Raw genomic sequence first — 26,942 nt, forward strand, 5'->3', positions numbered from 1 at the left:
TATAACTTACAATGAGGCGACATAAAAATTTGACATAAATAAATAAATAAATAAATAAATAAATAAATAAATAAATAAATACCTCCTAAACCTCAGGACCCATCAAGTGATGTCACATCCTCGGCGCGCCTCCCCTGCAGTGTGCCGCCGCTGAAGATTTCTCCACCGGCTCCCAAACTTTTTTTTTTTTTCACCCGGGCATTTGCCTTTTTGCAGCCGGAGCCCCGGGGAGCGGTGGGTGTGATGCCGACGGACGTGTGGTCGCCGTGCCGCCGCCGGAGCGCTCTCTCTGCGGTCAGACAGCAGTAAGGACAGCGGCGAGGAGGTGAACACAGGACAGGAGCTCTAAATGGTCTAGGACTGCGCCTCGGAGAAAAGTGGCAAACCGGAGCCCCCTCAGCATGCGGGTCCTGTTGAGCGTCCTGTATCCCGTCCTTTCTCTCACCATCTTCGGATTATATCCCTCTATGGTGAGTTTCCTAGCTTACACTTTCTGTTTTCGGCATCTGTTTCGGAACGGAGCGTTGCTGTAATTACTGCCTATTATGACTGAAAGCCATTTGTTCCTGGCGTTTGAGAACAGTTTCTCTTCAGTAACCCTCGCCCCCGATACCTGTCGTTCTCGTAGGCCAAATTCCGTTCAAAATTCCTACTGTTTCATGCCGCCTCGCTTATCGGCAACGGTACAAATGTGGTAGAACAAGATATAAGAGGTTTTATGAATCAGTAGGCGACGTCGTTCTATTCGGCACACGTCCAATACACAAAGCAGTACTTATTTCAATAATATTTCAACTTTTGAGAATTGGTTCCCCCGTTTCTCCCGTCAATTCTACCGCTAAAATACATAGTAGTGGGCGGCAACAAGCGGTGTGAATCAATCCTAAAAGTTGAGATTGTATTGAAATACAGTGCTGCTTGGCAGATTATCTATATGCCGAACGGACCAATAGACTCTATTTATTTGTGGAAGAATATTGTGATGTTTAACCAGGCATGTGTTTTCGTCAATAAGCAGAGAAACTTTAAACTGACACATTTCTGAATGGAGTTTGGCATGACGTTTCCTCTATTAGAGAGAACGGCACGTATCTGGGCTATAATAATCCAACCAGTTTTTGTTTAATCATTTTGTTCATTGAATAGCATAGCATTTAAGTGTACAGCAAGCTGCAATATCCAACTAATTTCTTTTCTTGTCTAGTCACTTAATGCCTTTGATTTTATAGCCTGCGCTTGGCCGCATGCTGATCTAATTTTCTCAGGTTAAATGAATTTTAATTCAGATTTGACTGCGAGCGGATTATAGCCTACAAGCATTTCAACATATTGTAATGTTTCCTGTCTTAATAGATGGTGCGCATCGGGGTAGTTGTACCATGTTTACAACCCACAGATGCTGCCAGTTGTGCCAGATGATAACTGTTCAGGAGAAACATGTTTGTGTCCTTGTGACATAAACCTCCTTCCAGCACAGATCCTCTTATATCTATGAATTTAATATTAAGCATCTGTGGTTTCAGTCAGGATTCACTTTATTTCTGTGCCAAACTTCAAGTGAATTTGTGAGGAAAAGGGGAATTACAGGGACAGTGATTTGTAGTTTTCTGTTAAGGGAAAGATGGAATAAGCATGACTAAGGCTGACAACTCAGCTTGAAAGTCCCTTATGATTAATGGATAAATCAATGTGTTGCCCCAAGGCTTGTGCTTGTGTGGTGCGTCTTCTGCTTAAGTCTGTGTAGCTGAAGGTGTGGAGCTGTCCTCTCTCTGGTCAGCCCACAGAATATGATGGAAAAGGGAAGAAAAAACAAAACAGAGAAAATGTCATTGGAATTCATATGACGTCAGTGTTGTCAATACTTTGGAAGCAGGAGAGGTGATGATGTTGCTTCTATCAAGTATCATTTCTTCCTTCACCACTGACATCCTCGACTTGTCCCTCATCTTATCTACAGGCTTTAGTCATCATGTCAGTGTTTTAGTCATATAGCGAACCCCCCAGGTACCTCGTTAGTGAATTAAACACTTCATTCTCTTTTTATTTCAGAAATGTGTTTTCGCAGCGCTGCCTCCGGTTATGTCTGATAACTCTTTCACTCCGTTCAGCTTTCCATATTTTTTTATATTAAGAGGCTTGAAGGAATTGCCATCATAAAAAAAAAAAAAAAAAAAAAAAAAAAAATTGTTAAGCTGTTTGTGATTAAATCAATGAATACACCGCAGCTATTGAGGAATAGGAGACATTGGTGGCGCAAGGGGCGGAATGCAAATTGATACCACTGCCCCAAAGGCCTTTCTGCTTCACTGTTTAAAAATTATCTGAAAAGCCAAACCTTTTATGGCGCCACACTAAGCTGGAGACAATTATTAAGCTGTCGCTCACAGACTGTCAGGGCTTGTACACAGAGCTTTGTTCATAGCTTTGTTCATATTAAAGAGTGGTAACAGCCTCCACCCCTTGGCCTTTAAGTCGATGTATTCGTGCTGCCTTTGTGTCTTTCATACAGATTCCGTTTTGCAGCTTTATAATAACCGGTTACTCAACTTTTCCCAGCCTAACTGGCCATCGACGGCTAATGGTCATGTACTTTCAACTGATATGGTGTGATATGATTCAGTTTGGCAGGTTTTACCCCTGCAGTGTCCACAAGTGATCCCCAAGGAGCCTTTGTGAGGAAATGAAATATTTGCATAGCCGCTCTCTCCCTTATGGTCCCATGCCAGGGAAGTAATTGCGTAGTGGCTGATAAAGGCTCAACTTAACTCTCATCATGACCAAAATGATGGCTGGAATTTGTGTCGTATGATTATAAATTAGATGCTACACCTGGAGGATATATCGATCAGGGGAGAGAGAGAGAGAGAGAGAGAGAGAGAGAGAGAGAGAGAGGGAGAGACTTAATTAGTCACTGTGAGTAGGTGGTTGCATGTGTGGATGGTAGGCCAGTGGACACACACACACACACATTGTAATCCACTTATTGGAATGTAAATGCGAGTCGTTTTCAACTTAACTCAGCTGCCGGCTCCGTCAAAAAGGTTTAAGGTCATATAATCAGACTGTGAAATACGATCACGCTCGCACAGGTTGGGCAAATCCTGCGAAGATCAAAAAGAAGCGGCTCCATCCTCCCTTTGACGTGACATCCCGTCGCTCATTAATCATACAAAACGGCGCGAAGGCACTCTTTGATGTTATTTTGCATTGCAGACGTTAAAAAAAAGAAGAAAAAAAAAAGAAAGAAAAAAAAAGGGGGGGCCGGCTGCCAAGAGCTGATGGTGTTTCTCACTAAAGTGGAAAACTTTTTTTTTTTTTTTTTTTTTTTTTTTTACCCCGGCGTGCATTAGCATTTATGCGGATGATATACTCAGGCTTTTCGCTGGGAAATTTGGCTGGCACAGACGCCACGCTAAAAGCAAAGAGAGGAGAGACGCTGCGCTGCGGGGTGGGGGGGGGTGGGGGGGTAGGGCACACACCTACACACACATCGAGTTAGCACAAGGAGAGGGGGGGGGGGGGGGTTGAAACACACTGGAGGTTTTATATCGCACATCACCGTTTCCACTCGAGGCCAAATTAAAGATGGCATCTCAAACTATGTGTCAACACAAACAAAGCCGAACGGCCTAGCCACAAGACTGCCAACAAAGTCATTAGTTGTGATGCGGCGTGTCTCCTAGTTTTAAGCTGGGCGAGGGAGGGGGGGCGGTGTCAGGGCTGATGGACTGGAAATAAGGAAAGTAAGTTAAACTGATGATGGATGTGAATCATTTATGCCAGCGGCGCGGTAAATATACGGCACTTTCTGCTAGGACTTAGAGAGACATAACATGGGTTGAACCTGTGTCAGGCTGTAATGGGATTTCTGTCACTTACTTTGAATATGTGGTTTAGGATGTCTCAATTGCTAGGTGTGTGGGATAGGGAGGCACTTTTGGGGAATAATTCAATTGAGTCTGTTTTCGTCAGGCAAGTGAATTCATTCTATCGATTAGAGATACAATGACTAAATACCGACTCGATGGAAGTGTCAGATCAACACCAGTCACAAGTAAACAATTTATTTACTAGGGATGGGATGATATGCTTATCTCATGATACGTGATATGGGGTTCACAATACGATACGATGTAACAAATAAAAGCTCAATGACAACAAAGTCTGCCTGTGCTGAATTATGTTTATTTCTGAAGATGGCATTGGCTCGCTAGAATGTAAACAATTTCAAAATGTTATTACAAAGTGCAAATAATATCATTTGGATGGAGAGCTTGTGAAACAGTGATGTTCAAGCCATCTCATTTGTGATTACTACAGCAGAATAAAACAGAGCTAATATCGCGATTCATTTTCGCGCCCCACGATACGCATCGCGATATGTTGCGTTTCTATATATCGTCCCATCCCTACTTTTTACTGTTCTGGTCATTTTACACACTTTATATGCCACCCATGTACCCTACTTTGGCTTTTCCAGTCCATACCATTCAATCTCCATGGAGATACGACAAAAGAGTCAACACTAATAATATATAATTACGAAATACTTAAATTCACTTGTCACTTCACAGATGACGGTTTTGACTCTTTGAAGTGACTTTCCCTTGTTTTCACGCTCTTTTTTTTCTCTCTGGGTGAATGCAGCTCAGCTAATAATATTCTAAGAGTAATTACAGGAGTTGAGACATGATGTTGAAACTACCAGGGGCATACTTACAGCCCTCTCCCTCTGCTCCTCTTGTAATTACTGTAATTGCAGCCCAGAGGAGCGATGCGGTCCCCGTATCAGACGCGTATCGCTGCATGAATGCTGGAAGGCTGGACTTGAGAGGAAAAGGAGGACAGTTTGGGTCTCAATAAATTTATACTGTACTCAATCAACTGGAGAGATGATTATGGGCTATGCTTGTTAATTTCTAACTAGCGAGGATAAATTGTAATAAAACCTGTTACGCACGTTCGCACTGAGAGGCGGGTGTGGAGTGACGTCGAAGTGCTATAGCAGGGTCTAGTTTGAGTTTGATAACAGTTACTTAGGAATAACTTTGAGTTGAAGGAAAAATCCACCCTAAAACACTGTAACACGGTACCTTATATCCTTGGTGGTGTTTTTTTCCTATTCCTGTGGATCAAGGACTTCTTTCTAGACTCTCCATTTTGCACCGACGTTCAACAATCATACAGGGAGAAATCCATCGTAGAAGAGGCAGAGAGACCAATTTCTCCACCGACAGCAGCCGTAATAGACCGGAATGCAATGCAGCCAGACAAGACATGATGCATTGTGAGTAAGGGGTGCAGCTACGATCATAGACATGCCCCAGTGTTCAGGAACTAGCTGGCCAACTGGTTACATTTATATGCCCATACGGCCACCTTTGGTTGAAAGCTACCGGTTCTCTTTTAACTGAAGTAGAGGTAGACGAGGCAGGTTGAGAGCAAAAATTACAACACTTCATCACCAAAGAACTCCTGGAATGCACTGATCGTCGCAGATTGATGGTATCTAATAGTGTAAGAGTATTCAAGGGTGGATTTTTCCTTCAAAGTTGCACAAGGCAAGACTTTTGGCAGACTGGGCTGCAACAGAGAAGAGCGTCCCATCAACCCCCAACTGAGACACTGTAGATTCGTCCAATTTACCCGAAGGGAATTCCGGTGGCAGGTACGGACACTTCTCCGCCACAGGTTGCCTAGGTTGCCTAATTTTGTACAGAAAAGGTTTGGAACACAGTCATACGCAATCGATCTTGGTAGTACAGCTGATAGGAACTTCACCCAGGCTGCTGTAAAGTCCTTACTGGACATCGCCGACCTGACTTCATTTCAACACACCAAGAAATAAGCTTAAATCGGAGCATTGTCCCATCTGCTTAGTATTCTGCTCATGTACGCATGTGCCATTCAGTGTGGCCTGGAGCTGTCCACCGGCTTTACCTCGCAGATAATGTTTGATGACTGTTTCATTATCATCCTCCATGGGGCTTATGACTGACACGTCGCCTTGTTCAGTCAGAAGACTCATTCAAGCACACGCTGGGAGGAGGAGGACGAGGGTGTGAACGAGATAATGATGTAGCCCTTCCAGAGAATGTCTAGGGCAGAATGTGCCGAGCTCCTGCGGAATTATCTATTCAATCTCCTCTTCACCGGGGTCAAAAAAGGCAAGAAGGTGGCACGCCCCTAGGAAATTAATCTCCCTGCACGCCTTTCATCATAGTCACATCTGTGAGACAAGATGACTCTCTTTCGCTGCGTCTCCTTTTCCTCCTCCCTCTTTCAGTCTGTATGTAGCGACTGTTCGTCAGCCTCTCTCCGTGTTTCACCGGAGCCTCTCTGGTGTGAGGCTTTCGTGCTTGTTTTTGCCGAGACGGCTGTTTGTTGCTGTGTCTGGGGTGTCACCATTTGTCATTGCTGACTGAAGATGTCTGCATCAATCCGCTTCCAGAGATGGGTGCACACGCAAGTTCATCTTCCCCTGCCATTAGAGCAGAAATGTTAACTCATTTAAGGAGTATGATCATCAGTTACAGCGCTGACATGCGCATTCCACTTCACTTGCCTCCAATACCCTGGTGGCTTTTTGTTTGGACAGTTTGATAGATGACTGGATAGATATCATCTGTTTAGGTCTCTGTCTCGTGGCAGGCGGGATGGCAGCACTATTGAGATATAGAGTTAGCTGTGCTGGCATCACTATTAGCACCTGGAGTTATTTTAACATTTATAGACAGGCTTGATATGTGCCTTTAATTCTGATCCACCTTTCACACCAAGTTGACACAAAGCAGGGTGGATACAGGACGAATTCCTCGATCAACAACTTTGTTTACTCCTGCTGGTATAGCCTGACAAGCAAATCTAAGCTAATCATCAAAGTAGTGAAGATGATTTAATTGCTGCCCTTTTCCTGCTACTTTCTGATGTTCATAAATATGCTCTGAATGTCAAAATAGAAGCAGATGATGGACACAGATATTCAATGTGCTGTAGTAGTAAACATTTGGTTTTAAAGGCACCTGTGACTTTGAGAGATACGACATGATCAAGTCTACCAGCCAAACCTCCCTGTTCCTGCCTGATGCCTGGGGAGAGGGAAAAGGGAAGTGCCACTTGAGACACTGCCAATTGAGACTAGTCTTCATATAGTCACAGCTCCATGTGTTACACTCCAGTGACAAAACAAGGATGATGGCTAATACTTGGCTGTGCCTCCAACTACCGCTGTAGAGGGAGTTGGTTACCTCTCCCGCTATTTATCTAGGTGCTATTTATAATTGATTGCTGCTACCGCCTGAGAATCTTTTAATTTTGAACAGTAGCTTCACACCCATCGTATCCCTCCTGGGAATGTTGTTAGATTGCCAGACTCATACTGGAGCAACCTAGAAAATGGAATCAGGCATCATGAGACTGGCACAAGAAACTGAATCAAGAAACCAAGGCTATACCCAGTAAGGTGGAGATTCATTTAAGGTGCAGAGTGACAGTCACCTATATGGAGATATACTGCGACACTCTGCGATGGGTAAAAAAGACATTGTTGCATAATAGCATACGACCTTTCCCATGCAGTGCATAAAGGATAATAGACCAAACAAGGTTCTTTTAATTGAAAAAAAAGCTTTACAAAATGAAGTGGATAAGTGTTGTCAAAGCACGCAACACACAAAACATTTATTTGTTATGTGTACAGTCTCTCTTTGTCACGACCATACAAAGCAGTAAATCTAAATGGACCAAGGCCATGGGTGAAGCATTCCTATCTACTGGCATTCACTAACTCTCCCTAAACTAATAAATCAGTTCCCTTATTCCCCAAATCAATCTTTCCCTTGCCCATGTTTACTTACTTTCCCTCTCTCATCAACCCCCTAAGTCTTCCCTCATTCATGCAAAAAAGGTTGATGAGGACAAAGTTAATTGCGAAGGTGTAGTGGCCCAGGTAAAATGAGAGGTGAAGATGGAATAACAAAGGAAGAGATGTGCATGAATCACACCTCCCATAGCGTTTTATCAATTTTCATGATTGTTTACTCTTTATAAATGCACTGTTGATTTTGCACATGTTGTTATTATTTGATTTGTGATTTTATTTAAAAAAAAAGTTCCTTGGTAGCCAGCTGTGAGCACACAAGCCATCTAGATTACTACAAAACAAGGATGATCAAATTGCTAATAGTTTACTACTACAACTAAAATTACTGCTAACATACACTTACCTACTATGGTAATGTAACAACCTCAACAAAGGATTAAACCCGCTTACAATGAAGAAGTCCAAAAAACAATATGTAAAACCTAAATCAAACAATCTAATGTTGTAAAATGACACAATTTACCATATCAGGAAACCAGGGAATTGAAATAGATCTTCTACTAGCTAGCCAAACACTCCCAGAAGCAAATTTGAATTGTAGAGAAATGTGAAATGGAAAAAGCAATCTTCCAATGCAACTGCAGTGAAAACTAGCGTCAGCTGGGACAACTTTATAGGGCCATCAGCTGGACTATAAAGGTTACTACCACAGGTATTGCAGACATGGACAGTTCAACAAGGACCTAATGAAAATCTGACAGTCTTTTAGCGACACCAGTTCATTAGATGTACAATACTTAAGCCAAATATACGTAAAAAAAAAACACTCACGAGGACAACAAGCTATTCATCTTGAAATAACTTTTGATGGCATTACATTTGGTGTTATTATCAGTTCTTCTGAGGTGCCATTTAACAGATTGCCTACTGAACATGTTGGATTGTTTTTAAATTGTTACTTCCTATATGTACCACTATGATCATAATGGTCTGGGGTATCTCATGTTATACCTCAGTGCACCTCAGTAAAAAATACATAAATGTAACCCTGGATGTCACTGAGGCATGAAAACATTGAGGCATAATTCTCACATCCATGAGGTTGCCATAAAAGAGTCCCACAGTAATAGGGATTAGAACTGAGATTGACCTTGGGTTCAGCAATAAAAGTAATAAAGTGATCATCAATCATTATTAGTGGTTACTGGGCTATCTTCTTATAATCTTAGAGTCAGAAGGTCTGCAAATAACCGGCTCGCCATGTCCACAGTTTAAAAACCCTGTCATTGTAGAATATTTAGGGTTATCTAAATGATTTTATAGAAGGAAATCGACAGAATCAGCTGGAATGGGCTGTACTCTGGTAGCTGTGGAGCAGACAGTCGTATCTTTGTTTCTACAATCTAGAGCACAAAATAATGGCTTCCTAAAGACAGCCAGGGGCAGTCCTCCTTGGTTAAATAGATACTAATGAAACTCATGATAAAAAGAGATTGTGATGTAAGAATAGCCCTCAATTGATTTCACATGAAAAAATGACAAAGATTTATGATGTTAAAAAGATTCAGTGTTGAAAGAATGTTGAAAGAAATGTAACAGACATATTCAATGTAATCTAGGAGAACCTAAAGAAGTTGACAGAAAGAGGTCATAAACCAGTGAAATGAGTTGAAATTAATGTTAGGCAACATACTCAAAAAAAAAAAATAAGGGATATAAAATATTTTGTAGTTGGGTGGTATGTTTATACTTAACTTTGCATTTGAATATGCTTTTCTCTGGAGGTTTCATGAGGATGCAATAGCTCTGTCTCATTGGGAAGGTAGCTTCCTACTTCCTTGATACCTAACTAGGAAGCTTAAGGTACCCTGTCTAACTGTAGGTAGCAGAGAAATAAATGGTTTGAGACAGTCAGCCTTCCTAGGCAACCTCATGTAACTGCAGTTAACATTACATTGTGTGCACCAACAGCCAGATCAAACTGCTTTTTCAAAACACATTCAAAGAAATGAGAATGAGAATGCTTGCCAGCTTTGTGTAGTTGTTGGCTATGAAAAATAAACCTGTCTTTTTATACAGTGGATACTGTGCAACCAGTTAATTTATCAACCATTAAACTAAGCTTTAAATAGGCTCAGCTGTAGTAGTAACGTTATCGCTAGCTATCTAAACTAGCTATCTAAACTAGCTATCTAAACTAGCTATCTAAACCAGCTAGCTAAACTAGCTAGCCAGAATTCTCTGTCAATCTGACAGAGAATTCAGCAGCATTCCAGAAACAATTGACTGTACTAAAATGAAGTAATATGATTCCCAATGGTTTTCACGTAAAAAAATGAATAAAAAATTATAATGTATGTTATTTTTTATGGTCATATGTTCATTTTGGAAAACATTTTGTCAAAGCGGGGACTTCCATTTGCCAGTTAGCGGATGTTGGGAAAGTTGGGAAAACAAGTACCCTAAAAAGATGCTTCCTGTGTCCTACCAAATTGAGATACAACTTGGCTACAACTACTACAACTTGAAAATTTCGCCTTCGTATCTAGAAATGCCACCTAAACAGGAAGCTTCCTTGGGTTTGAGACAGAGCCATTGTTTTACAAGATGAAAAACTCAGGCAGTAAAAACGAATTACATTAGTAAAAGGTGTTAACCGTTTCAGACGGAAACCCTTTAAATATTTTAATGTGGTAGAACGTTTTCATTTGTCAGTATGCAAACCTCCATTCAGGGGCAGTCAACGTTCAAAATGAGCTGGGGATCTGCTGTCACCACCAGCATTCAGACATTTTCCTTTTAGATCTCAATCTAGGTGACTGGACACAGTAATACACATAAAATATTACATATAAAAGTATAATGTGGAAACTGTTGAAATTGTTAGAGGTATGATTTTAGACTTCTTTTTCAAAATGAAAGAAGAGCCAGATCAGCTCTATGAGTAGCGGAACAACTCTCCAATCAACAGTTGTCAACTCCAAATAATTGTCACCAAAAACTCAACACTTATTATCATCATGCAGTCTGTCTTCAGAATACAAGAATGCCAGGTGCTAAATGGGAAAAAGGAGTGCTAAGGCTCTATTTTTAGACCCGAGCAGGGCAATTAAACGCCTCGTCTCAAGATTGTTGCTGAAGCTTTTCTAATGATGCCTTGAGATGGATGAAATCTTCCCTTAGAAGATAGACCCAGTGCGCCACTGTGAGCACGAACAACAGCAAGACACCATCCACCTTCAGCTGTGATGCACTTGCCCCGCCAACTATACTTGCTGAAAATGAAAATTAAAAAAAAAAAAAAGAACATTAAAAGAAGTCAGTCAGATTACTTTTTAGTGTGAGGTGAATATATAATTTATGGATATTGTTTACTCCTACAGTCACCAACGCCTTATAAGAAACACAGCTGTGAACAGGACACATTTAAGTTTGGAGAGCAGGAATTATTTTTATTTTGGCCCAAAATTTCATTTATGCCCGCAAGATGCCTTGATTGATAACTAGATGTTTATGGCTGATTTGCATTTATTAATTAATGCATTGGAAGTTATACATGTAAATTATAAATATTAAATAAAGCAGTGGTTCTCAACCTTTTTCATATCAAGGACCCCTAATTTAGTCCCCATTAGGGCCACGGACCCCCATTTAAGATTTTGTCTCTCTGACCCAAATCTGAGAATATTTTTATTGTCAGATATGATTTTGTCCAGAATTCCATGACTATCTGTGCTGTAGGTAGAGAGATAACAGTGAAACTATGATCAATATAGTCATTCTAAAATGACAAAATAATGAAGTTTAACAATTCATCAGTTTGCTGGGGACCCCCTGGAATGCCCTCAAGGACCCCTGGTGGTCCCCGGACCCCATGTTGAGAACCACTGAAATAAAGGAATAGGCTCAGGATCCAGGCTGTCTGTCTGTCCATCTATCTGTCCCTCAAACACTCAGGCGATACTGTATCTCAGACACCGCTGCTCTGATTTTAAGGAAACTTTCATCTGATTTCCAGCATGTAAAAAATGACACTGATTGGCCTGATGGGGGCGCTATAATTAAACATCAAAATTTCTAACACTGAAAGGCCCTGACTCCTACACCATCAATCCGATTGATGTGAAACTTGCTGCACAAACCAGCTGTCCTTAAAAATGACACTGATTGGACTGATGGAGGCAAACGCAGCGGAGAGATGCAACATTCCCACAGAATTTGATCAGTGTCTGAGACTTGATGCGTGACATCACACAAATGGATTCACAGACAAAGACCATGCTCTGTACTACACCATCATTGGGTAATTTTAAAATGATGGGGGAATCATGTGTGGGGGGAACAATGTTTACTGTAACCTTGCTTCATTTTGCTTTTAGAAGTATCGCATTTTACATGTAAAACCCATTTTGAGTGTGTTCAGTTGGTGAGGTGCAGCCTTACTCGGGTCTTATTCTTCAATATTATCCAGCGCTCCCTAACTTAGATAGAGGAGGATCCGGCTCCAAGGCTACAATGGTTTCACAGAGCTGCACGCCAAAGTCTAGTCATTAATCATCCTCACAAAACAGCATCCACTAGCTTGAAGCTCTCCCCGGGCCGACTGGCAGAGTTTTGCTCTCTGCACAGCACATCGCACACACACACAAACAAACACACACATGCATGCAAGTGGTCACATATTCACTTTTGCATGCACACTCACACACGCAAGCCAATTTGCACATTTAATTTTCCTCTGTGTAGCTCTCATTCTTCCTCTCCCAAGTCTCCCAAGAGTTCGACAGATATGGTTTTTTGAAGGCTGATACAGATACTGATATTTTATGTCGATATTCAGTATCTTTGAATTTTTTTAAATTGTTTTCATGCTAAAAAAAAAAAAAAAAAATGTGTTAGCATTTAGTGTCTCTCAACAGAATTGTATTCTTGTCAGGGTGGAAAAGCCTTTGAAACAGCATTTAGACACTAAAATTCTCCACTGAAACCCAGTATACTACTACTGCTATTACAAATAATAATAATAATAATAATACATAAACATTTTGTGTGGAATCTGATCAAAATGTCTCAATAGAAACAGTTGAGGTGAAGGGCTTCCTATACACAACCAGTGTAATATTGAGCAATTCTACAATAAATATGTAATCAGTCAAACATCATATCCATCATGTCAGCGGTGGACAACACTGACTGGATCATATCTGATTTTTAATAAAAGGCCAATATCAGCCAGATGGGCTGTATTGGCAAACCAATATACCTTTCTATCCCCTATTGTTTTTGCCTCTCTCTGTCCTTTTCTCCTCCGTCTGTCCGTCTCCTTCGTTTTCTCCTCAGTGCACGTCGTTGCCCTCCCTGCTTATCCGCCATCCATCTCATCATCCTATGCTTGCTTTCTTAGTGTTTCTCTGTGGCGGTTCGCCTGCCTCAATGCCTCTTCATCTCCCTCTATCTCCTCTTCTCTCCCTGGCAGTCAAGCCGTCTCTCTCTCTCCCTTTCTCTGTCAGCGTTATTCTCTTTTCTTTGAATTGGTTTTACTCCCCCTTTTTTTTGTTGTTGTCATTTCAGCTACCGCTTACCTTCCTAACCTCCTCTTCATATCTTCTTTCTGTCCCTACACCTCTTCCAACTTTCCCTCGTTTTCCACTGACATGTCATTAGGATTATAGGTGATGATACCAAGGTTTACCAGGCACAGCCCTCGGTGGCATAGTAGAGAGATTAATATTTATACGAATACCAAAGCAGCCAGGCATATCTCCCAGCGTGTTTGTCTGCTTTGTTTGAATGAAGTGTCAGCTAAATTTCTCAGCGTCTAGAGGGTGTAAGGCTGCAGTTCATATGAATAATTAGGCTGTAAAATGCTACAGTATACATTCAGTTGGAGAAAAAAATGTTACTTGAATTTCATGAGTTTATTTTTCCAAAAGTACAAATGGTATCATCCTCAAAAATATGAATATTTTGTTGACCAAAAGAGATGAAAATCTCAGTAACATTTATTTTTTTAAGTGCACTGTATTGCAACGAAGTCTTCATATCGAGATCGGTATCATAACACTTTATAACCAATATAAATTTAACCATTTACATGCAAAATTTAAAAAAATTAAGTATTCAGTGCTTCCCCCAGAAATTGCTTCTGGTTAGGTTGGAAAAGTGTCTAACAGCATTTAGACCATTGTTGGATAATAAAACTCTCCATAGAAACCCCTAATAACACTAATAATACTAAGAATTTTTCTTCAACCGTTACCTTGGAGAGCCTAATTTTCCATGGAGTCGATTTACACTGCAGGAGGTCAGAGTCACAAAAAGAGATCACAAATAAAGATAAGAAATATTAAAAAAAAACAACACACTCCTCAGAACAAACACTAAAAAACCCCACAAACAGTTCCATTCAATCGTGGTGAGAGTTAAAATCAGATTTTTTAAATATTAACCAGCACTATCCATTATTCCAGGTTGTGGGGGCATAGTATCTGAAGGCAGTCTTTCCCAGATCCCCTGTGGTACCTGGAGCAGCAGCTAGTCCGGAGAGCTCAGCTCCAACTCTCCAGTCAGTTAACAACACTATATAAGGGGGCAATTTATGGATAAGAGTTTTGTAAACAATAAAGTACAGTGCCAGTTGCTGATCCCCATGGAGAGATGGCCAGCCAACTTTTCCATACAAGACACAATGCTGAGTACTGTAGTTGTCACTTGTTATAAATCTGAGTGATAGACAGCATCAAGAGGTTTTAGAGGGGAAGCAGCTGCATGGCTGTAAATAATGTCTCCATAATACAGAACTGAGAGAAAGGTTGACTCTACTACCTCCTTCCCTCAAGACATGGGAAAGTAGGTCTTGTTTCTGTACAAGTAGCTAAGTTTCATACACAGTTTTTTGACAAGGTTATCTATATGTACTTTGAAGGAGAATTCGTTGGCGATCCATTTGTTGCCTTAAAAGTACAAGTGCAAACATCTGATTTGGAGTGACCAGTGTTTTTAGCTCTAGAGAACAGCATGTATTTAGTCTTTTCGAGGCTTACAAATGTTTTTTTTTGCAGGGCACTAAAGGCATTTTGCAAAGTTTTAAGAGCCACTTGTTCAGAATTTGCATCACAAACAAAACTGTCGTCAGCATATATTTGGAAATTACTATCGGTTAATGCTGAAACATTAACACAAAATATAATGGAACCAATGTTGAACCCTTGGGTACACCTTTGCCAATGCCTAGAAACTCAGAGCGAAAATCACCCACTTTTACAAACTGGGACCTATCAGAAAGGGTTCGTTTTCAAACCAATTTACGGTTCAGAGTTTAAAAAAAAGCACGTGACAGACTATTTAAAAGCAAGGAATGATCAACCATGTCAACCAGAGGTGGCAGTGATAGTACTATGTCCAGCCCTGAACCCAGATTGAAGAATACATAATAAGAATAAGAATAATAGATTCATGCAGTGTGCGGAGTCCAGTAAAAGTATTATATTAGAATTCGGGCTAAGAGCTTCCCATAGACAAAAGTGTAGGACTGACTGATGAATATATCCCTCTAACGCTATTGTGTGTGTGTGTGTGTGTGTGTGTGTGTATCTCTGCAGACCATTGGTCCTAAAGAGGGCTGGCAGGTGTACAGCTCGGCCCAGGATGCTGATGGGCGCTGTATCTGCACTGTGGTGGCACCAGAACAGAGTCTGTGCTCCAGAGATGCCAAGAGCAGACAGCTCCGCCAGCTACTGGAGAAGGTAAACACACACATAGGGGGGAAATTCACCAACCCCCCCCCCCCCCGATGCAGCATAAATGCTACGCCCACACACATGCATGGGCATACACACAAGCACTCTTTCACGAAAGATGGGAATGGTGAGGAAGCGAATCTCCACTTGCTTTATTGTTTTTTCTAGGTGTCGTTTACAATATACCTAATGTTACTGTCAGCTCCTTTCCAATCAAAACTCAGATGCTACAGATCCTATACCCAAGTACATTGCCAGGCTTTACCACACTTGTTTTCATAATAATGGATTAATCAAACTGTCTAGTTATGTGATGTTGTGCAAATACGTTACAATTGTATATGCTTAGAATCGCCACAGAAACATTATTTAAATCGCCTGTAGAGAGCTTACAGCCAACTCTTATCTCATTTAATGCAATAGGCATACAGTATGTTCGTGTGTTTAATGTCAATGTATGCTTTTGTCTTTTCTGTTGCTCCAGATACTTGCCCTTGAGCAAAAATTAATAACTATCCTCAGATTGAGGAGTGACGATTCATATCGTAGCTTTTGCTCTCTGATCAAGACAGCTGTTAATTTACATGACACACTATTCAGGCGTTCGCACAACATTGCTCTCCGGGCGATGGCACCACAGCAGATGCACAATAATATAGTTAGTGTAGTGATCGTAGATTTGAAGAGCTTCTTAAATTAAGATGCTTTTCGGAAGCACCTCACAAACTACAGAGGCTTCATAAGATGGATACTACGATTATTTTAGGCTTAATTTACTTGATTTGAACTGCACTAGTTTACTTTTTAAGTCTTTTATCTTTTGTATCTCTTCTCTGTACTTTTGCACTTTTTAATTGTAAATCTTTTACTGTATTTTTTATTACTCTATAAAGCACTTTGAATTGCCTCAGTGTATGAAATGTGCTATACAAATAAAGCTGCCTTGCCTTAAGATGCTTTTGGGGAAACGAGGCTCTGTACTATACTGTACTATACTGTACTGTACTGTACTATACTATACTGTACTATACTACATTATACTATACTGTACTGTACTGTACTATACTGAACTATACTATACTATACTGAACTATACTACACTATACCATACTATACTATACTATACTATACTATACTATACTATACTATACTATACTATACTATACTATACTATACTGAACTATAATACACTATACCATACTATACTATACTGAACTATACTATACTATACTATACTATACTGAACTATACTATACTATACTATACTCTACTATACTATACTATACTATACTATACTGAACTATAATACACTATACCATACTATACTATACTGAACTATACTATACTATACTATACTGAACTATACTATACTATACTATACTGAACTGAACTATACTATACTGAACTATACCATATTATACTATAATATACTGAACTATACTACACTATACTATACAGAACTATACTATACTATAATATACTGAACTATACTATACTACACTATAATATACTGAACTATACTATACTATAATATACTGAACTATACTATACTACACTATAATATACTGAACTATACTATACTAAACTATACTATACTGAACTATACTATACTATAATATACTGAACTATACTATACTATACTTAACTATACTATACTGAACTATACTATGCTATACTGAACTATACTATTCATTTCCCCCATTTAGAATGTCTTCATAATATACTATTCATTTCCCGTTTTCATTATGCTATACTGTACTATACTATTCACTTCCCCTGTTTAGAATTTCATTATACTATACTATACTATTGTATGATACTCACTTCCCCTGCTTTGAAATTCACTATGCTATACTGCACTATACTACTATACTACTATAGTATTCACTTCCCGTATTATAATTAGCCTATATCCGGGATTTAAACTGGAAACTTCCTGTACAAGCTTGCCACTTCAACCTTAAGGTCATTAGATGTCAAAACCACCAACATTTCAATAAGTGTGTCCTTGTCACAGGTCGATTAAGGCAAGTCATGTAGTTAATTAATGTTAGCAATGGAGCTGAAATTTGTTGCAGAAATATTTCAACTAATCACAGCAGGACTTTTCTCACCACATTTAGTTTTTTATATAGTGATTATAAATGACAGAAGAGCCATTTCTTCCCCCCCTTGGAAGAAACCTTATATGTCCAGGGCTTGTTGGCTGAATGGTGCATGGTAACCCTGAGGTGGCTATTTATCATGGCTTGCTATATTCTAGGTCCAGAACATGTCTCAGTCCATTGAGGTGTTGAACCTGCGAACCCAGAGGGATTTCCAGTACGTCATGAAGATGGAGAACCAGATGAAGGGCCTGAGGACCAAGTTCAGACAGATTGAGGATGACAGGAAATCCATCATAGCTAGAAACTTCCAGGTATTCTACAGCCTGATTTAAACATATGTTCAACGGACCTTTATTTTAACATTTTTATACAGCGTTGTTAATTGTAACAATGCCAGATACACCTAAAGGTGACAAATATAGGCTTATTTGTTCTCTTTATTTGTCAGGAAAGTCTCACATTATGCGGTTGAATAATTTCTTTATATGATTGATTATAAGTGGCTGTGCACGGGCATCTTGACTATTCTTCAGTGGCTTACAGTATAATTCAGTGCAAATTATTTACATTTGCAAATTTGATTTTCTGGCATGATAGAGATTAACTCAGACAAGCTCATGATATACAATGGGCCTCATGCAAGAACCATGCATATGCACAGATCTGATCGTAAAATGTTCTTATGTGCAAGTTAAGCAACTTTTTAGCATTCATCAATATTGTTTTATTTTATGTGTGCACGTAGTTAAGAACTAAATTTAAGAGGGCTCGGGACCACTGTTATTTCAGCATGAACAAGGGTTTAACTAGTCGAATAGTTGTTAAAAACACATACAACAGTCACACTGGACTGTTGTAGCTGGCACACTGGAGCCAAAGACATAAGGGAAATATGACACTGATTTGAAAATATATGTGGAGTGCAAAACAAATAGGCAAGCCTAAATTCTGAATAAAGATCTGTAATCTGGATTCCTTCTTACTGTTGCTCTTAGCTCCTCATATGTTTGGCTCCCGTGGCTGCATTCCTAGAGCGGATGTTTAGTGTTCCTTTTTAACTTCATTAAATATGCGGTTTGCAGCTGATGCATCATTAACCGCATTAGTTATTTCCTTCCATGCTTTATGCTTTTCTGGAGCTGTAACGTTCTGCTTGAAAATGACAACTTTTTTTTCCTGATAGTAACTTTCTCTTCTTGCTGCCCTTAGGAGGCATCCTGCTGTGAGGCTCCAGTGTTTGCCTGTGAAATGCAATGGCCAGGTTTTGTTGGTGTGCACAGAGTACTGAAGACTGCTTCCCTTATATAGGCTATAAGGGCGTTTACATATTACTATTATTGGGCATACGCAGCTTTTCCTGAATCTGTCTTTGTATTTTCTTAAAACATTCATGCATGAGGCCCATTGTATGTAGGTTACTGCACCCATAACAAGCCATTTGGAAGTTCAATGGGGTAAATTTGTAGTGTGAGTGAAACAAAATACAAACCTCCAAAAACCACCTGAGTATACTGTTTTACAGACTTAAGATTGGCCTTAAGATGAAATGTGACAGGCAATATCTTAATGACATATGTACCTTCCATTTGTAGCTTATGTTAAAGGGAATACTATGGGAATTAAAGTTTTATAACTGTATATCATACAGATATTTGATCAAGGCTGCTGAATGAAAAGAGTATCTTAATTTGTTTGAGGAGCTACACTGACAGTTGTTACATTTCCAAAAAAACACTTTTACAGCCAATCTGCTTATCTCCAGTTGTACAGCACAACTGGACATCGTCTTGGTAACCCTTGGCACCCCTTCAAACAACTGCTTAAATCCTTCCAATAAAGCAGCTTTGCAGTTTTTGTAATGTTTCTACTCAGCAGGCTTGCATCATTTGAAGTTGGGTGGGGGGTGGGAATAATAATAATACAAAATAAAATAATTATAATTATAATAATAATACATTTCTGGGAAGTAAAAATTGGACCCCTTTAAAGAGAAGCCCATTTCCACAAAAAAAGGAAAAAGCTCAGAGTTTCGGAAATCAAACATTTGGTTTGGCAGTATGTCAGGTTGTCACATGTATAATATCTAAGAGCACACACTGTTTTGCTGCTGCAGTTGCTCTGTGTGGATTGCATTGGACATCTGGTATGGGAGTAGCAAGAGTATCTCTGGTGTGGCAAGTTGCTGAAATCTGAGTCAATTGACTACATAACTGTGTGGAACAATCACTAGCATGGCAGAAACATCAGCACCACAGAGCCTCAAAAGAAAACAAGCTGACCATCAACAAAGCTGAAAACTGTAGGGGAAGAAATGTGAACTGGATACTTAAAGGAACACACCAAGTTTCTGGGAGATTGTCCTGTTGGCCAGCTGTTCAGTGATGAGAACATTGCCACTAGAATCATCCATGTGTCCCCAGTAGATTGCTGGCACCATTGCTCCATGCTAACACTTTAGTGTGCATTATGTTGAGTGATAGTAGGCGTCATGCTAACACTTTAGCACAATGGTTCCCAGGGGGGTCACAAGATCATTTTGGGGGGGTTACAAGATAATTTATGTGATAGAAAAAAACATTCTACCATATCTTTTTGTCTGATTTTTCTCAAATTTTTGCTTTCCTCTTGTGAAATACTGAATAGTTGTAAGCCTCTAGGCCTCCTCTGATAATTCATCAAATGAAAATCCTGAAAAGGGAAGGTTATTCTTTGGTTGAACAGTTAATGACTGTCCGCTAAATGGTTTAAATCAATGATTCTCAACCTTTTTCATTTGAAGGACCCCTAATTTAGTCTAATTTTTGTCTCTGGACCCCAAATCTGAGAGTATTTTTATTGTTAGATACGATTTTGTTCAGAATTCTATGACTATCTGTATTGTAGGTAGAGAGATAACAGTGAAACTATGACCAAAATAGTAATTCTTCTACATTCTCTAATTCTCTAATTGTGTTAACATCTTGTAAATTAAATAATGATGATGTTTAACAATTTATCAACTTGCTGGGGGCCCCCTGGAACCCCCTCAAGGACCCCTGGCGGTCTCCGGACCCCACGTTGAGAACCACTGGTTTAAATGATATACAGACAAGTCTGGCAGTTCTGTGTAGGAGATTGGTAAAAATTTACATGGCTTATGATACAAAATTGTTGTACTGTTTTGGGATGAATATGTGGTTGCTCACCTGCAATAGTTCCAAGAATAAACCTGGCTATATAAACTATTAATGTAATGATATTTTATTTTTAAAATGTATGAATCTACAGCCGATATAATAAAAAAACACTAAAAACGTTTGATTATTAAAAGTTCAGTCTTCTTACTTTGGATAATAGGCTACTAGTTGCCTCAACAGAGTTTATGCTAAAGTGTTAGCATGATGGATGGTTTTTGCATCTCGTCACTGACCAATAGGCCAATCTCGCAAAAACTTTCTGTGTTCCTTTAATGGTGAATGCTTAACCTATTGAATCTGGCCTCGCTCTGCTGTCCAACTCTTTGTCTCCCATCACTGTTGTAAGGAAACGTCTCTTGTGTCTGCTCCTGGCATCTCACTAATCCACATCCTTCGCCCTCTCTCTCTTTTCCATTTCTCCCTCTGTCACCGCCTCCTCTCCAGGAGCTTAAGGATAAGATGGATGAGCTGAAGCCGTTGATCCCTGTGCTGGAGCAGTACAAGACGGACGCTGTGCTCATCTCCCAGTTCAAGGAGGAGATCAGGAACCTGTCGGCGGTGCTGACGGGCATCCAGGAGGAGCTCGGGGCCTACGACTACGATGAGCTCTACCAGCGGGTCCTGCGACTGGACAGCAGGCTGCGCAACTGCATGGGCAAGCTAAGTGAGTGGCCAACTAGATGTTAAGATGAATCACAGTCAATTACACGGTCATGTTAAAGTGATGTTGAACTAGTTTCTTGGGTTGTGTAGCTCCCCGGCCATGATATAACCCCAAAATTGTCAATTATCTGTTAGTTTTCAGTTACAGGACTAATTTTTTTTTTAATATATCGTCAGAATCTACTTTGTTTGTGTTCGTTTATTTGCTAGAAGTATGATTTTGAGATGTTCACCATACAATGGCAGTGAATAGAGAGAGGAAAAAAACATAATCTCCACTCTCACAAAGCACCGGAGCAACAGGGAACAGAGAATCACAGATTTTGCAATTATAGCATGGCCAGCTAGCTACACAACCCAAGGTACTACCAAAGTTCAGCATCACTTAAATAGTGAACACCCATGCTGGCCAACACTTAAGGCAGCTAGATGTTAGGATGAATCAGTCAATTACACGGTCATGTTAAAGTGTTAAAGTACTAGTGTTGAACTAGTACCTTGGTTTGTGTAGCTCCCCGGCCATGATATAACCCCAGAATTGTCAATTATCTGTTAGTTTTCAGTGACAGGACTATTTTTTTTTATATATTGTCAGAATCTACTTTGTTCATGTTCGTTTATTTGCTATAAGTGTGATTTTGATATTTTCACCATACAATGGCAGTGACAAATATATATATATAAATACAAAGCACCGGAGCAACCGATAACAGAGAATCACAGATTTTGCAATTATAGCATGGCCAGCTAGCTACACAACCCAAGGTACTACCAAAGTTCAGCATCACTTAAATAGTGAACACCCATGCTAGCATGCTAGGCTAGTAAAATCATGTTCTTAGAGATGTTTAGCTGTTTATATAGTTGTTTAACCATTAGAAACTGTGCCAAAACTGGTTTCCCCTAAAATGTGTTTCCCCTGGCGGTGTCTTCGGCTCAATTTCACACCAGGGAAGAAAATAACATTTTTTTATTTATTTTTTTGTGGATTGTTTCCCTAATGCCGGCTTTTGAAGCGATGTTTTATCGCCTTAGCAAATCTTCGATAGCTAATCTCAGCTGCAGTGCTACCAAAGTGATGTTACTGTCATGCATGTCAACAATATGGTGGTGCTTTACTATGAAAAGGTAAACTAGGTGAATGACATTGCTGAAGCTAGTATGCTACAGCCGGCTTACAACGGCTTACAAGATTTCAGTGTGTCTGAAAGAAGAGTATGACTAGACCTGTAAACAATGTTGCTGCATTTCATATTAATATTAATTTAATCAAAGGCTAAATGTTCTTTGCTAATTGTGCTCAAGCCATATCTATTGTAAGTAAAACGATTGAGTCATAACTCTAAAGACTATGATGATTTTGGTAGGCATATTAGAAATAATGCAGAAGGTAACCCAAACACATCAAATATAGCTGTTGAGCTTTTAGAGCATTACTTAATACAAGTCCTACAGGAAATAACATGGGCTAGACATGAGAAAGCTGTGTTGTCATTAGCTACATACAGCAGTTGTGCCGCTATGCTCCGACATAAACACAACAGCTTCCTGCCGGTGGTATCTTAGTATGCACAGAGGGCAAACTCTCTGGTGGCGCAGGCATGAAATTGGCTTGAGAAATCTAGTTAGAGGAAGAAAAAAAACCCCACCACAGCACATCTTATCGCTGCATTTCTTTATTAACAGCGTGTGGGAAATTAATGAAAATCACTGGACCCGTTACAATAAAGACATCTGGAACCCGGTTCGGGGCATGGATGACTGATCCCCAAGCAGCGACGAGAAACAACAGGGTGAGTTACGGAAGCAGGGGAGTCGGTGTGCTCTCCGAGGCCGGTGTGGCGTGCACAATATCTTGTGTTGTGTTTTCAGAAAATGTATCACTTTTATCATAAGGCCGCCCCGACTAATATCATGGTGGTGGGTTTTAAGCTGGAAATATTTAATAGATTCTCACATGTGGGGTCATCATGTCTCTTGATTTAGAATATTCCAAGTGCAGTGGTTTGTTTATGTAATCATATAGAGGATTATGTAAAAGTTTCCTTTACTGGTTTGTGATGCTTGACATGTTTATCGACTTCCGCTAATTCTCTCCATTCTATCCATTATCTTCATCCTCTCTGATGTAGGTTTGGTATATGGACAGTTACACCAACAGCAAGATTGTGCGCGAGTACAAGACAATGGAAGACTTTGTTGCGGGGGTGGTTTCTCGAACCTACAGCCTCCCGTTTAAATGGGAGGGAACCAACCACATCGTCTACAACGGATCGCTTTACTACAACAAGTACCAGAGCAACATCATCGTCAAGTACAGCTTCGAGTCGGGCAGCGTGCTGGCCCAGCGGGCCCTGGAGTTCGCCGGCTTCCACAACATGTACCCGTACACGTGGGGGGGGTTCTCGGACATCGACGTCATGGCCGACGAGCTGGGCATGTGGGTGGTGTACGCGACCAATCAGAACGCCGGGAATATCGTCATCTCGCAGATCGACCCCGACACCCTGCAGGTGCTGAAGACGTGGAACACCGAGTACTCCAAGAGGAACGCGGGCGAGTCGTTCATGATCTGCGGCACGCTCTACATCACCAACTCCCACCTGTCAGGGGCGAAGGTGTATTACGCGTACTCGACGAAGACCTCGACGTACGAGTACACTGACATTCCCTTCCACAACCAGTACTTTCACATCTCCATGCTCGACTACAACGCCAGAGAGAGGGCGCTGTACGCCTGGAATAACGGACACCAGGTAATATTCAACGTCACCCTCTTCCATGTCATAAAAACCGATGACGACTCTTAGACATTATCATATGATTTTTTCCCAACCACAAACAAAGCACCATCATTTGTGATACAAGGACCTCATAATTATTTTTCTTTTGTCAAAAGTGGACAACGGTATCTTTACTTGCCATTACTTGAACTTTTGTAATTTGTGGCTCTGGATACTTGGCTGAATTGAGCATGGACACCAATGACTTGCTAACCTAATGGCAAACATGTCATACATTTTTTTTTTTTTTTACCTTTTTCATTGCTGCTGATCAGACTGGTATGCCTTATTTGCTCTGTGTTGGTTCTGCCAGCCGAAGACTCCTGATAGCTTTTGCATGAATGTCTACATTTTGTCTGCAGTGATTTCCTATAATATAGCTGTGTTTCTGTTGCAAAACCTGCTCTGCTCACAGTGTTTGTATTTATGTCTATTTGAAAGTATTTAAATCTTGAAACGGCCACCTCTCCTGCATATTTGCCACAATGTAAAGCTAGTTGATTACGAAATATAGTAGCCATTCTTTTAAAGATGGACCTGTAAAATATTGCTGTTATGTATGTCTCTGTGTAAGAAGTAAATTTGTATTTTTTATAAAAACCAAACCATAAGAGGATATCTGTGCACATTTTCATTAAAATTAAAATACATTTCATTAAAAAAGTTTTGGACTAGTAGCATTGACATCTGCTATGATGAGAAAAAATCACCTCATTAGCACTCATATTTCTCTTGGGGTCTGTTCTATTCCCACACTAAAATATGAATCTATGATTTTTTCCTTTAGTTACTAGACTTAAACTATGACATACAGTATGCAGTGCATGTCTACATAATATGAAAAACCTGCATTTGCTATAATTTGCTGAAATAACATGGATTTGTGGGTGATGATGAATACCGGTAGCAGTAAATGATGATGATGATGATAGCAGCTCGCAGAGAGACCGGAATTTTCATGCACTCAACATGAGGCTTTCCCATGGCTCCAGAGTCGTCCTTTGGCATTTCAATTAGCATGAAGCAGGGAAGAGCTCGGATGATTCAAGGTGCTCACTATAATTTTCTCCTCCTCCCCATACAGCCTCTATCCTCAAAACCGAGTTGGCCCTTGGTTTATGGCTCCTAATGGTGACTTTTGAATGTACAAAATTGCATTCTACCTTTTTTATGGGTATACGCACAGTCATGTTTTTATTCTGATACACAAATTATGAACCATGCCTTACGCCCGGCATGTTCGTCCACACACACACACACACACACACTTAAAGGTGCATTAAGTACTATAATCTGTGACTATTATCGAACTATCACCAACCACAGCTATTCCAATGAGTCAGCATGCACAATACAAGGGCCCTGGCTCCGGAACACCTAAATGGAATGGAACCATTATTAATGTTATTAGATACACCCGTGTTTACCCTGCTATGACACATCAAAATGGCTGCTGTGAAAAGGGTCTATTGCAGCAACACTGCCAGGTCTCTGGCACAGCTTACAGTGGCCTGTAAAGTCATATTTTCACAATAGAGGCAAGTAGGCTAGACAGATCCAACAGAAACTAGAGGTAGCCTAATGTATCGCCGGGAATAGTAATACTGCTTTGTTTCTTTTGTGACCACATTTTTATTGATTATAATACTGCTTCGTCATTTGCTTTTTTTGTCTTTAGAACAAGGCTTTTTAGCGTTCATAGCTGAAACGTCGCACGATTGCGGTCGCTCGCTCATAGCACTGTACTCGTTGAGCAGTTGGTGTGTATGTGTGTGTATTTTTTGTTCCAAAACAGAGTATGGGCTGGAAAGTGAGTTTTGAAAGTCAGAAATCTCAGCAGCTGGCCAAGAAGTCACTGGCATTGATCAACAACCCTATCAACCCCCTGCAGATATATTGTGGTCATTTTGTGCTATGGGACAGTAAAAATCTTAGTTATTGCCTCTTTAAATGGTAAATCATAATGTCTGGGTTTAACCACATCTCTTCACTATGTGACTGGATTTTTTTCCCCCAGCCCTCACTCTCACTGTCCTCCCTTCTTTTCTTCTGTTGAGACATAATTATTGACAGATAGATTTCTGTCCATTGGGCTGTTTTGGAACAGTTTAAGCTCCTAAAACAGGTACAACCACCGGTACTGCTCTGTATTTATTTTTTCAGAACCGGAACACGCGTTACGTCGTCAAATTCACTCCCGGAACGGCGTACCGGTGCATTCCGGCCATAGCCTGTAGAAAAAGACTGTTTAGTCCATAGGCGGCGAGAGGTGATCTCTTAGTTAGACACCCCCTAGAGGCCATCTCACGAAGCGACAGCTCACTAAGCGTCACCTGACTGACTGACTGACTGAATGCATGACCTGAATTTGCTGCGTGATGCCCTCGGCTGCTCCATGGGAAAAACAGTATAGTTTCTGTAACAATTATGAATCCTTATTGATTTCCCATGTCGAGACCAAGGCTACAAGTGTCACTCTGTGCAAGCCCACCCATCCCCACTGTCTCTTTCCCCCGGCTCCAACCCCCCAAAAAACCCCAAAATCTCTTCACATCAGCAAGGCTATATTAAATCAGAAATAGCTCTTGCAGAGAAGTCGATTAGCATTGATCTTTCCATCCTGCCTCCCCTCACATGGCACTTGGCTGGCT

The 26,942-nt window shown here is 40.3% G+C and overlaps 1 protein-coding gene across 1 annotated transcript; it reads left to right on the forward strand.

Annotated features, from left to right (window-relative positions):
• The first annotated feature begins 345 nt into the window (after positions 1–345).
• Positions 346–24,612, forward strand: LOC139654517 (noelin-3-like). The gene is made up of 6 exons (XM_071531611.1): positions 346–470; positions 15,424–15,567; positions 17,825–17,980; positions 21,290–21,509; positions 23,195–23,301; positions 23,641–24,612. Exons 1-6 carry the CDS (start codon positions 402–404, stop codon positions 24,316–24,318), a joined length of 1,374 nt encoding a protein of 457 aa, XP_071387712.1. The 5' UTR covers positions 346–401; the 3' UTR covers positions 24,319–24,612.
• The last annotated feature ends 2,330 nt before the right edge of the window (positions 24,613–26,942 follow it).

The sequence above is a fragment of the Centroberyx affinis genome, unplaced genomic scaffold, assembly GCF_046629955.1.
Source record: "Centroberyx affinis isolate AG114_WGS23_722 - 3 ecotype Tasmania unplaced genomic scaffold, CSIRO-AGI_Caff_v1 ptg002102l_1, whole genome shotgun sequence".
Lineage (NCBI taxonomy): Eukaryota > Metazoa > Chordata > Actinopteri > Beryciformes > Berycidae > Centroberyx > Centroberyx affinis.

Excerpts from the sequence above, each read along its gene's own strand:
- LOC139654517 (XM_071531611.1), top strand. The coding sequence starts at position 402 with ATGCGGGTCCTGTTGAGCGTCCTGTATCCCGTCCTTTCTCTCACCATC. Across the intron at positions 15,568-17,824 it reads TCCGCCAGCTACTGGAGAAG|GTCCAGAACATGTCTCAGTC; the intron begins GTAAACACACAC and ends GCTATATTCTAG. Across the intron at positions 17,981-21,289 it reads TCATAGCTAGAAACTTCCAG|GAGCTTAAGGATAAGATGGA; the intron begins GTATTCTACAGC and ends CCTCCTCTCCAG.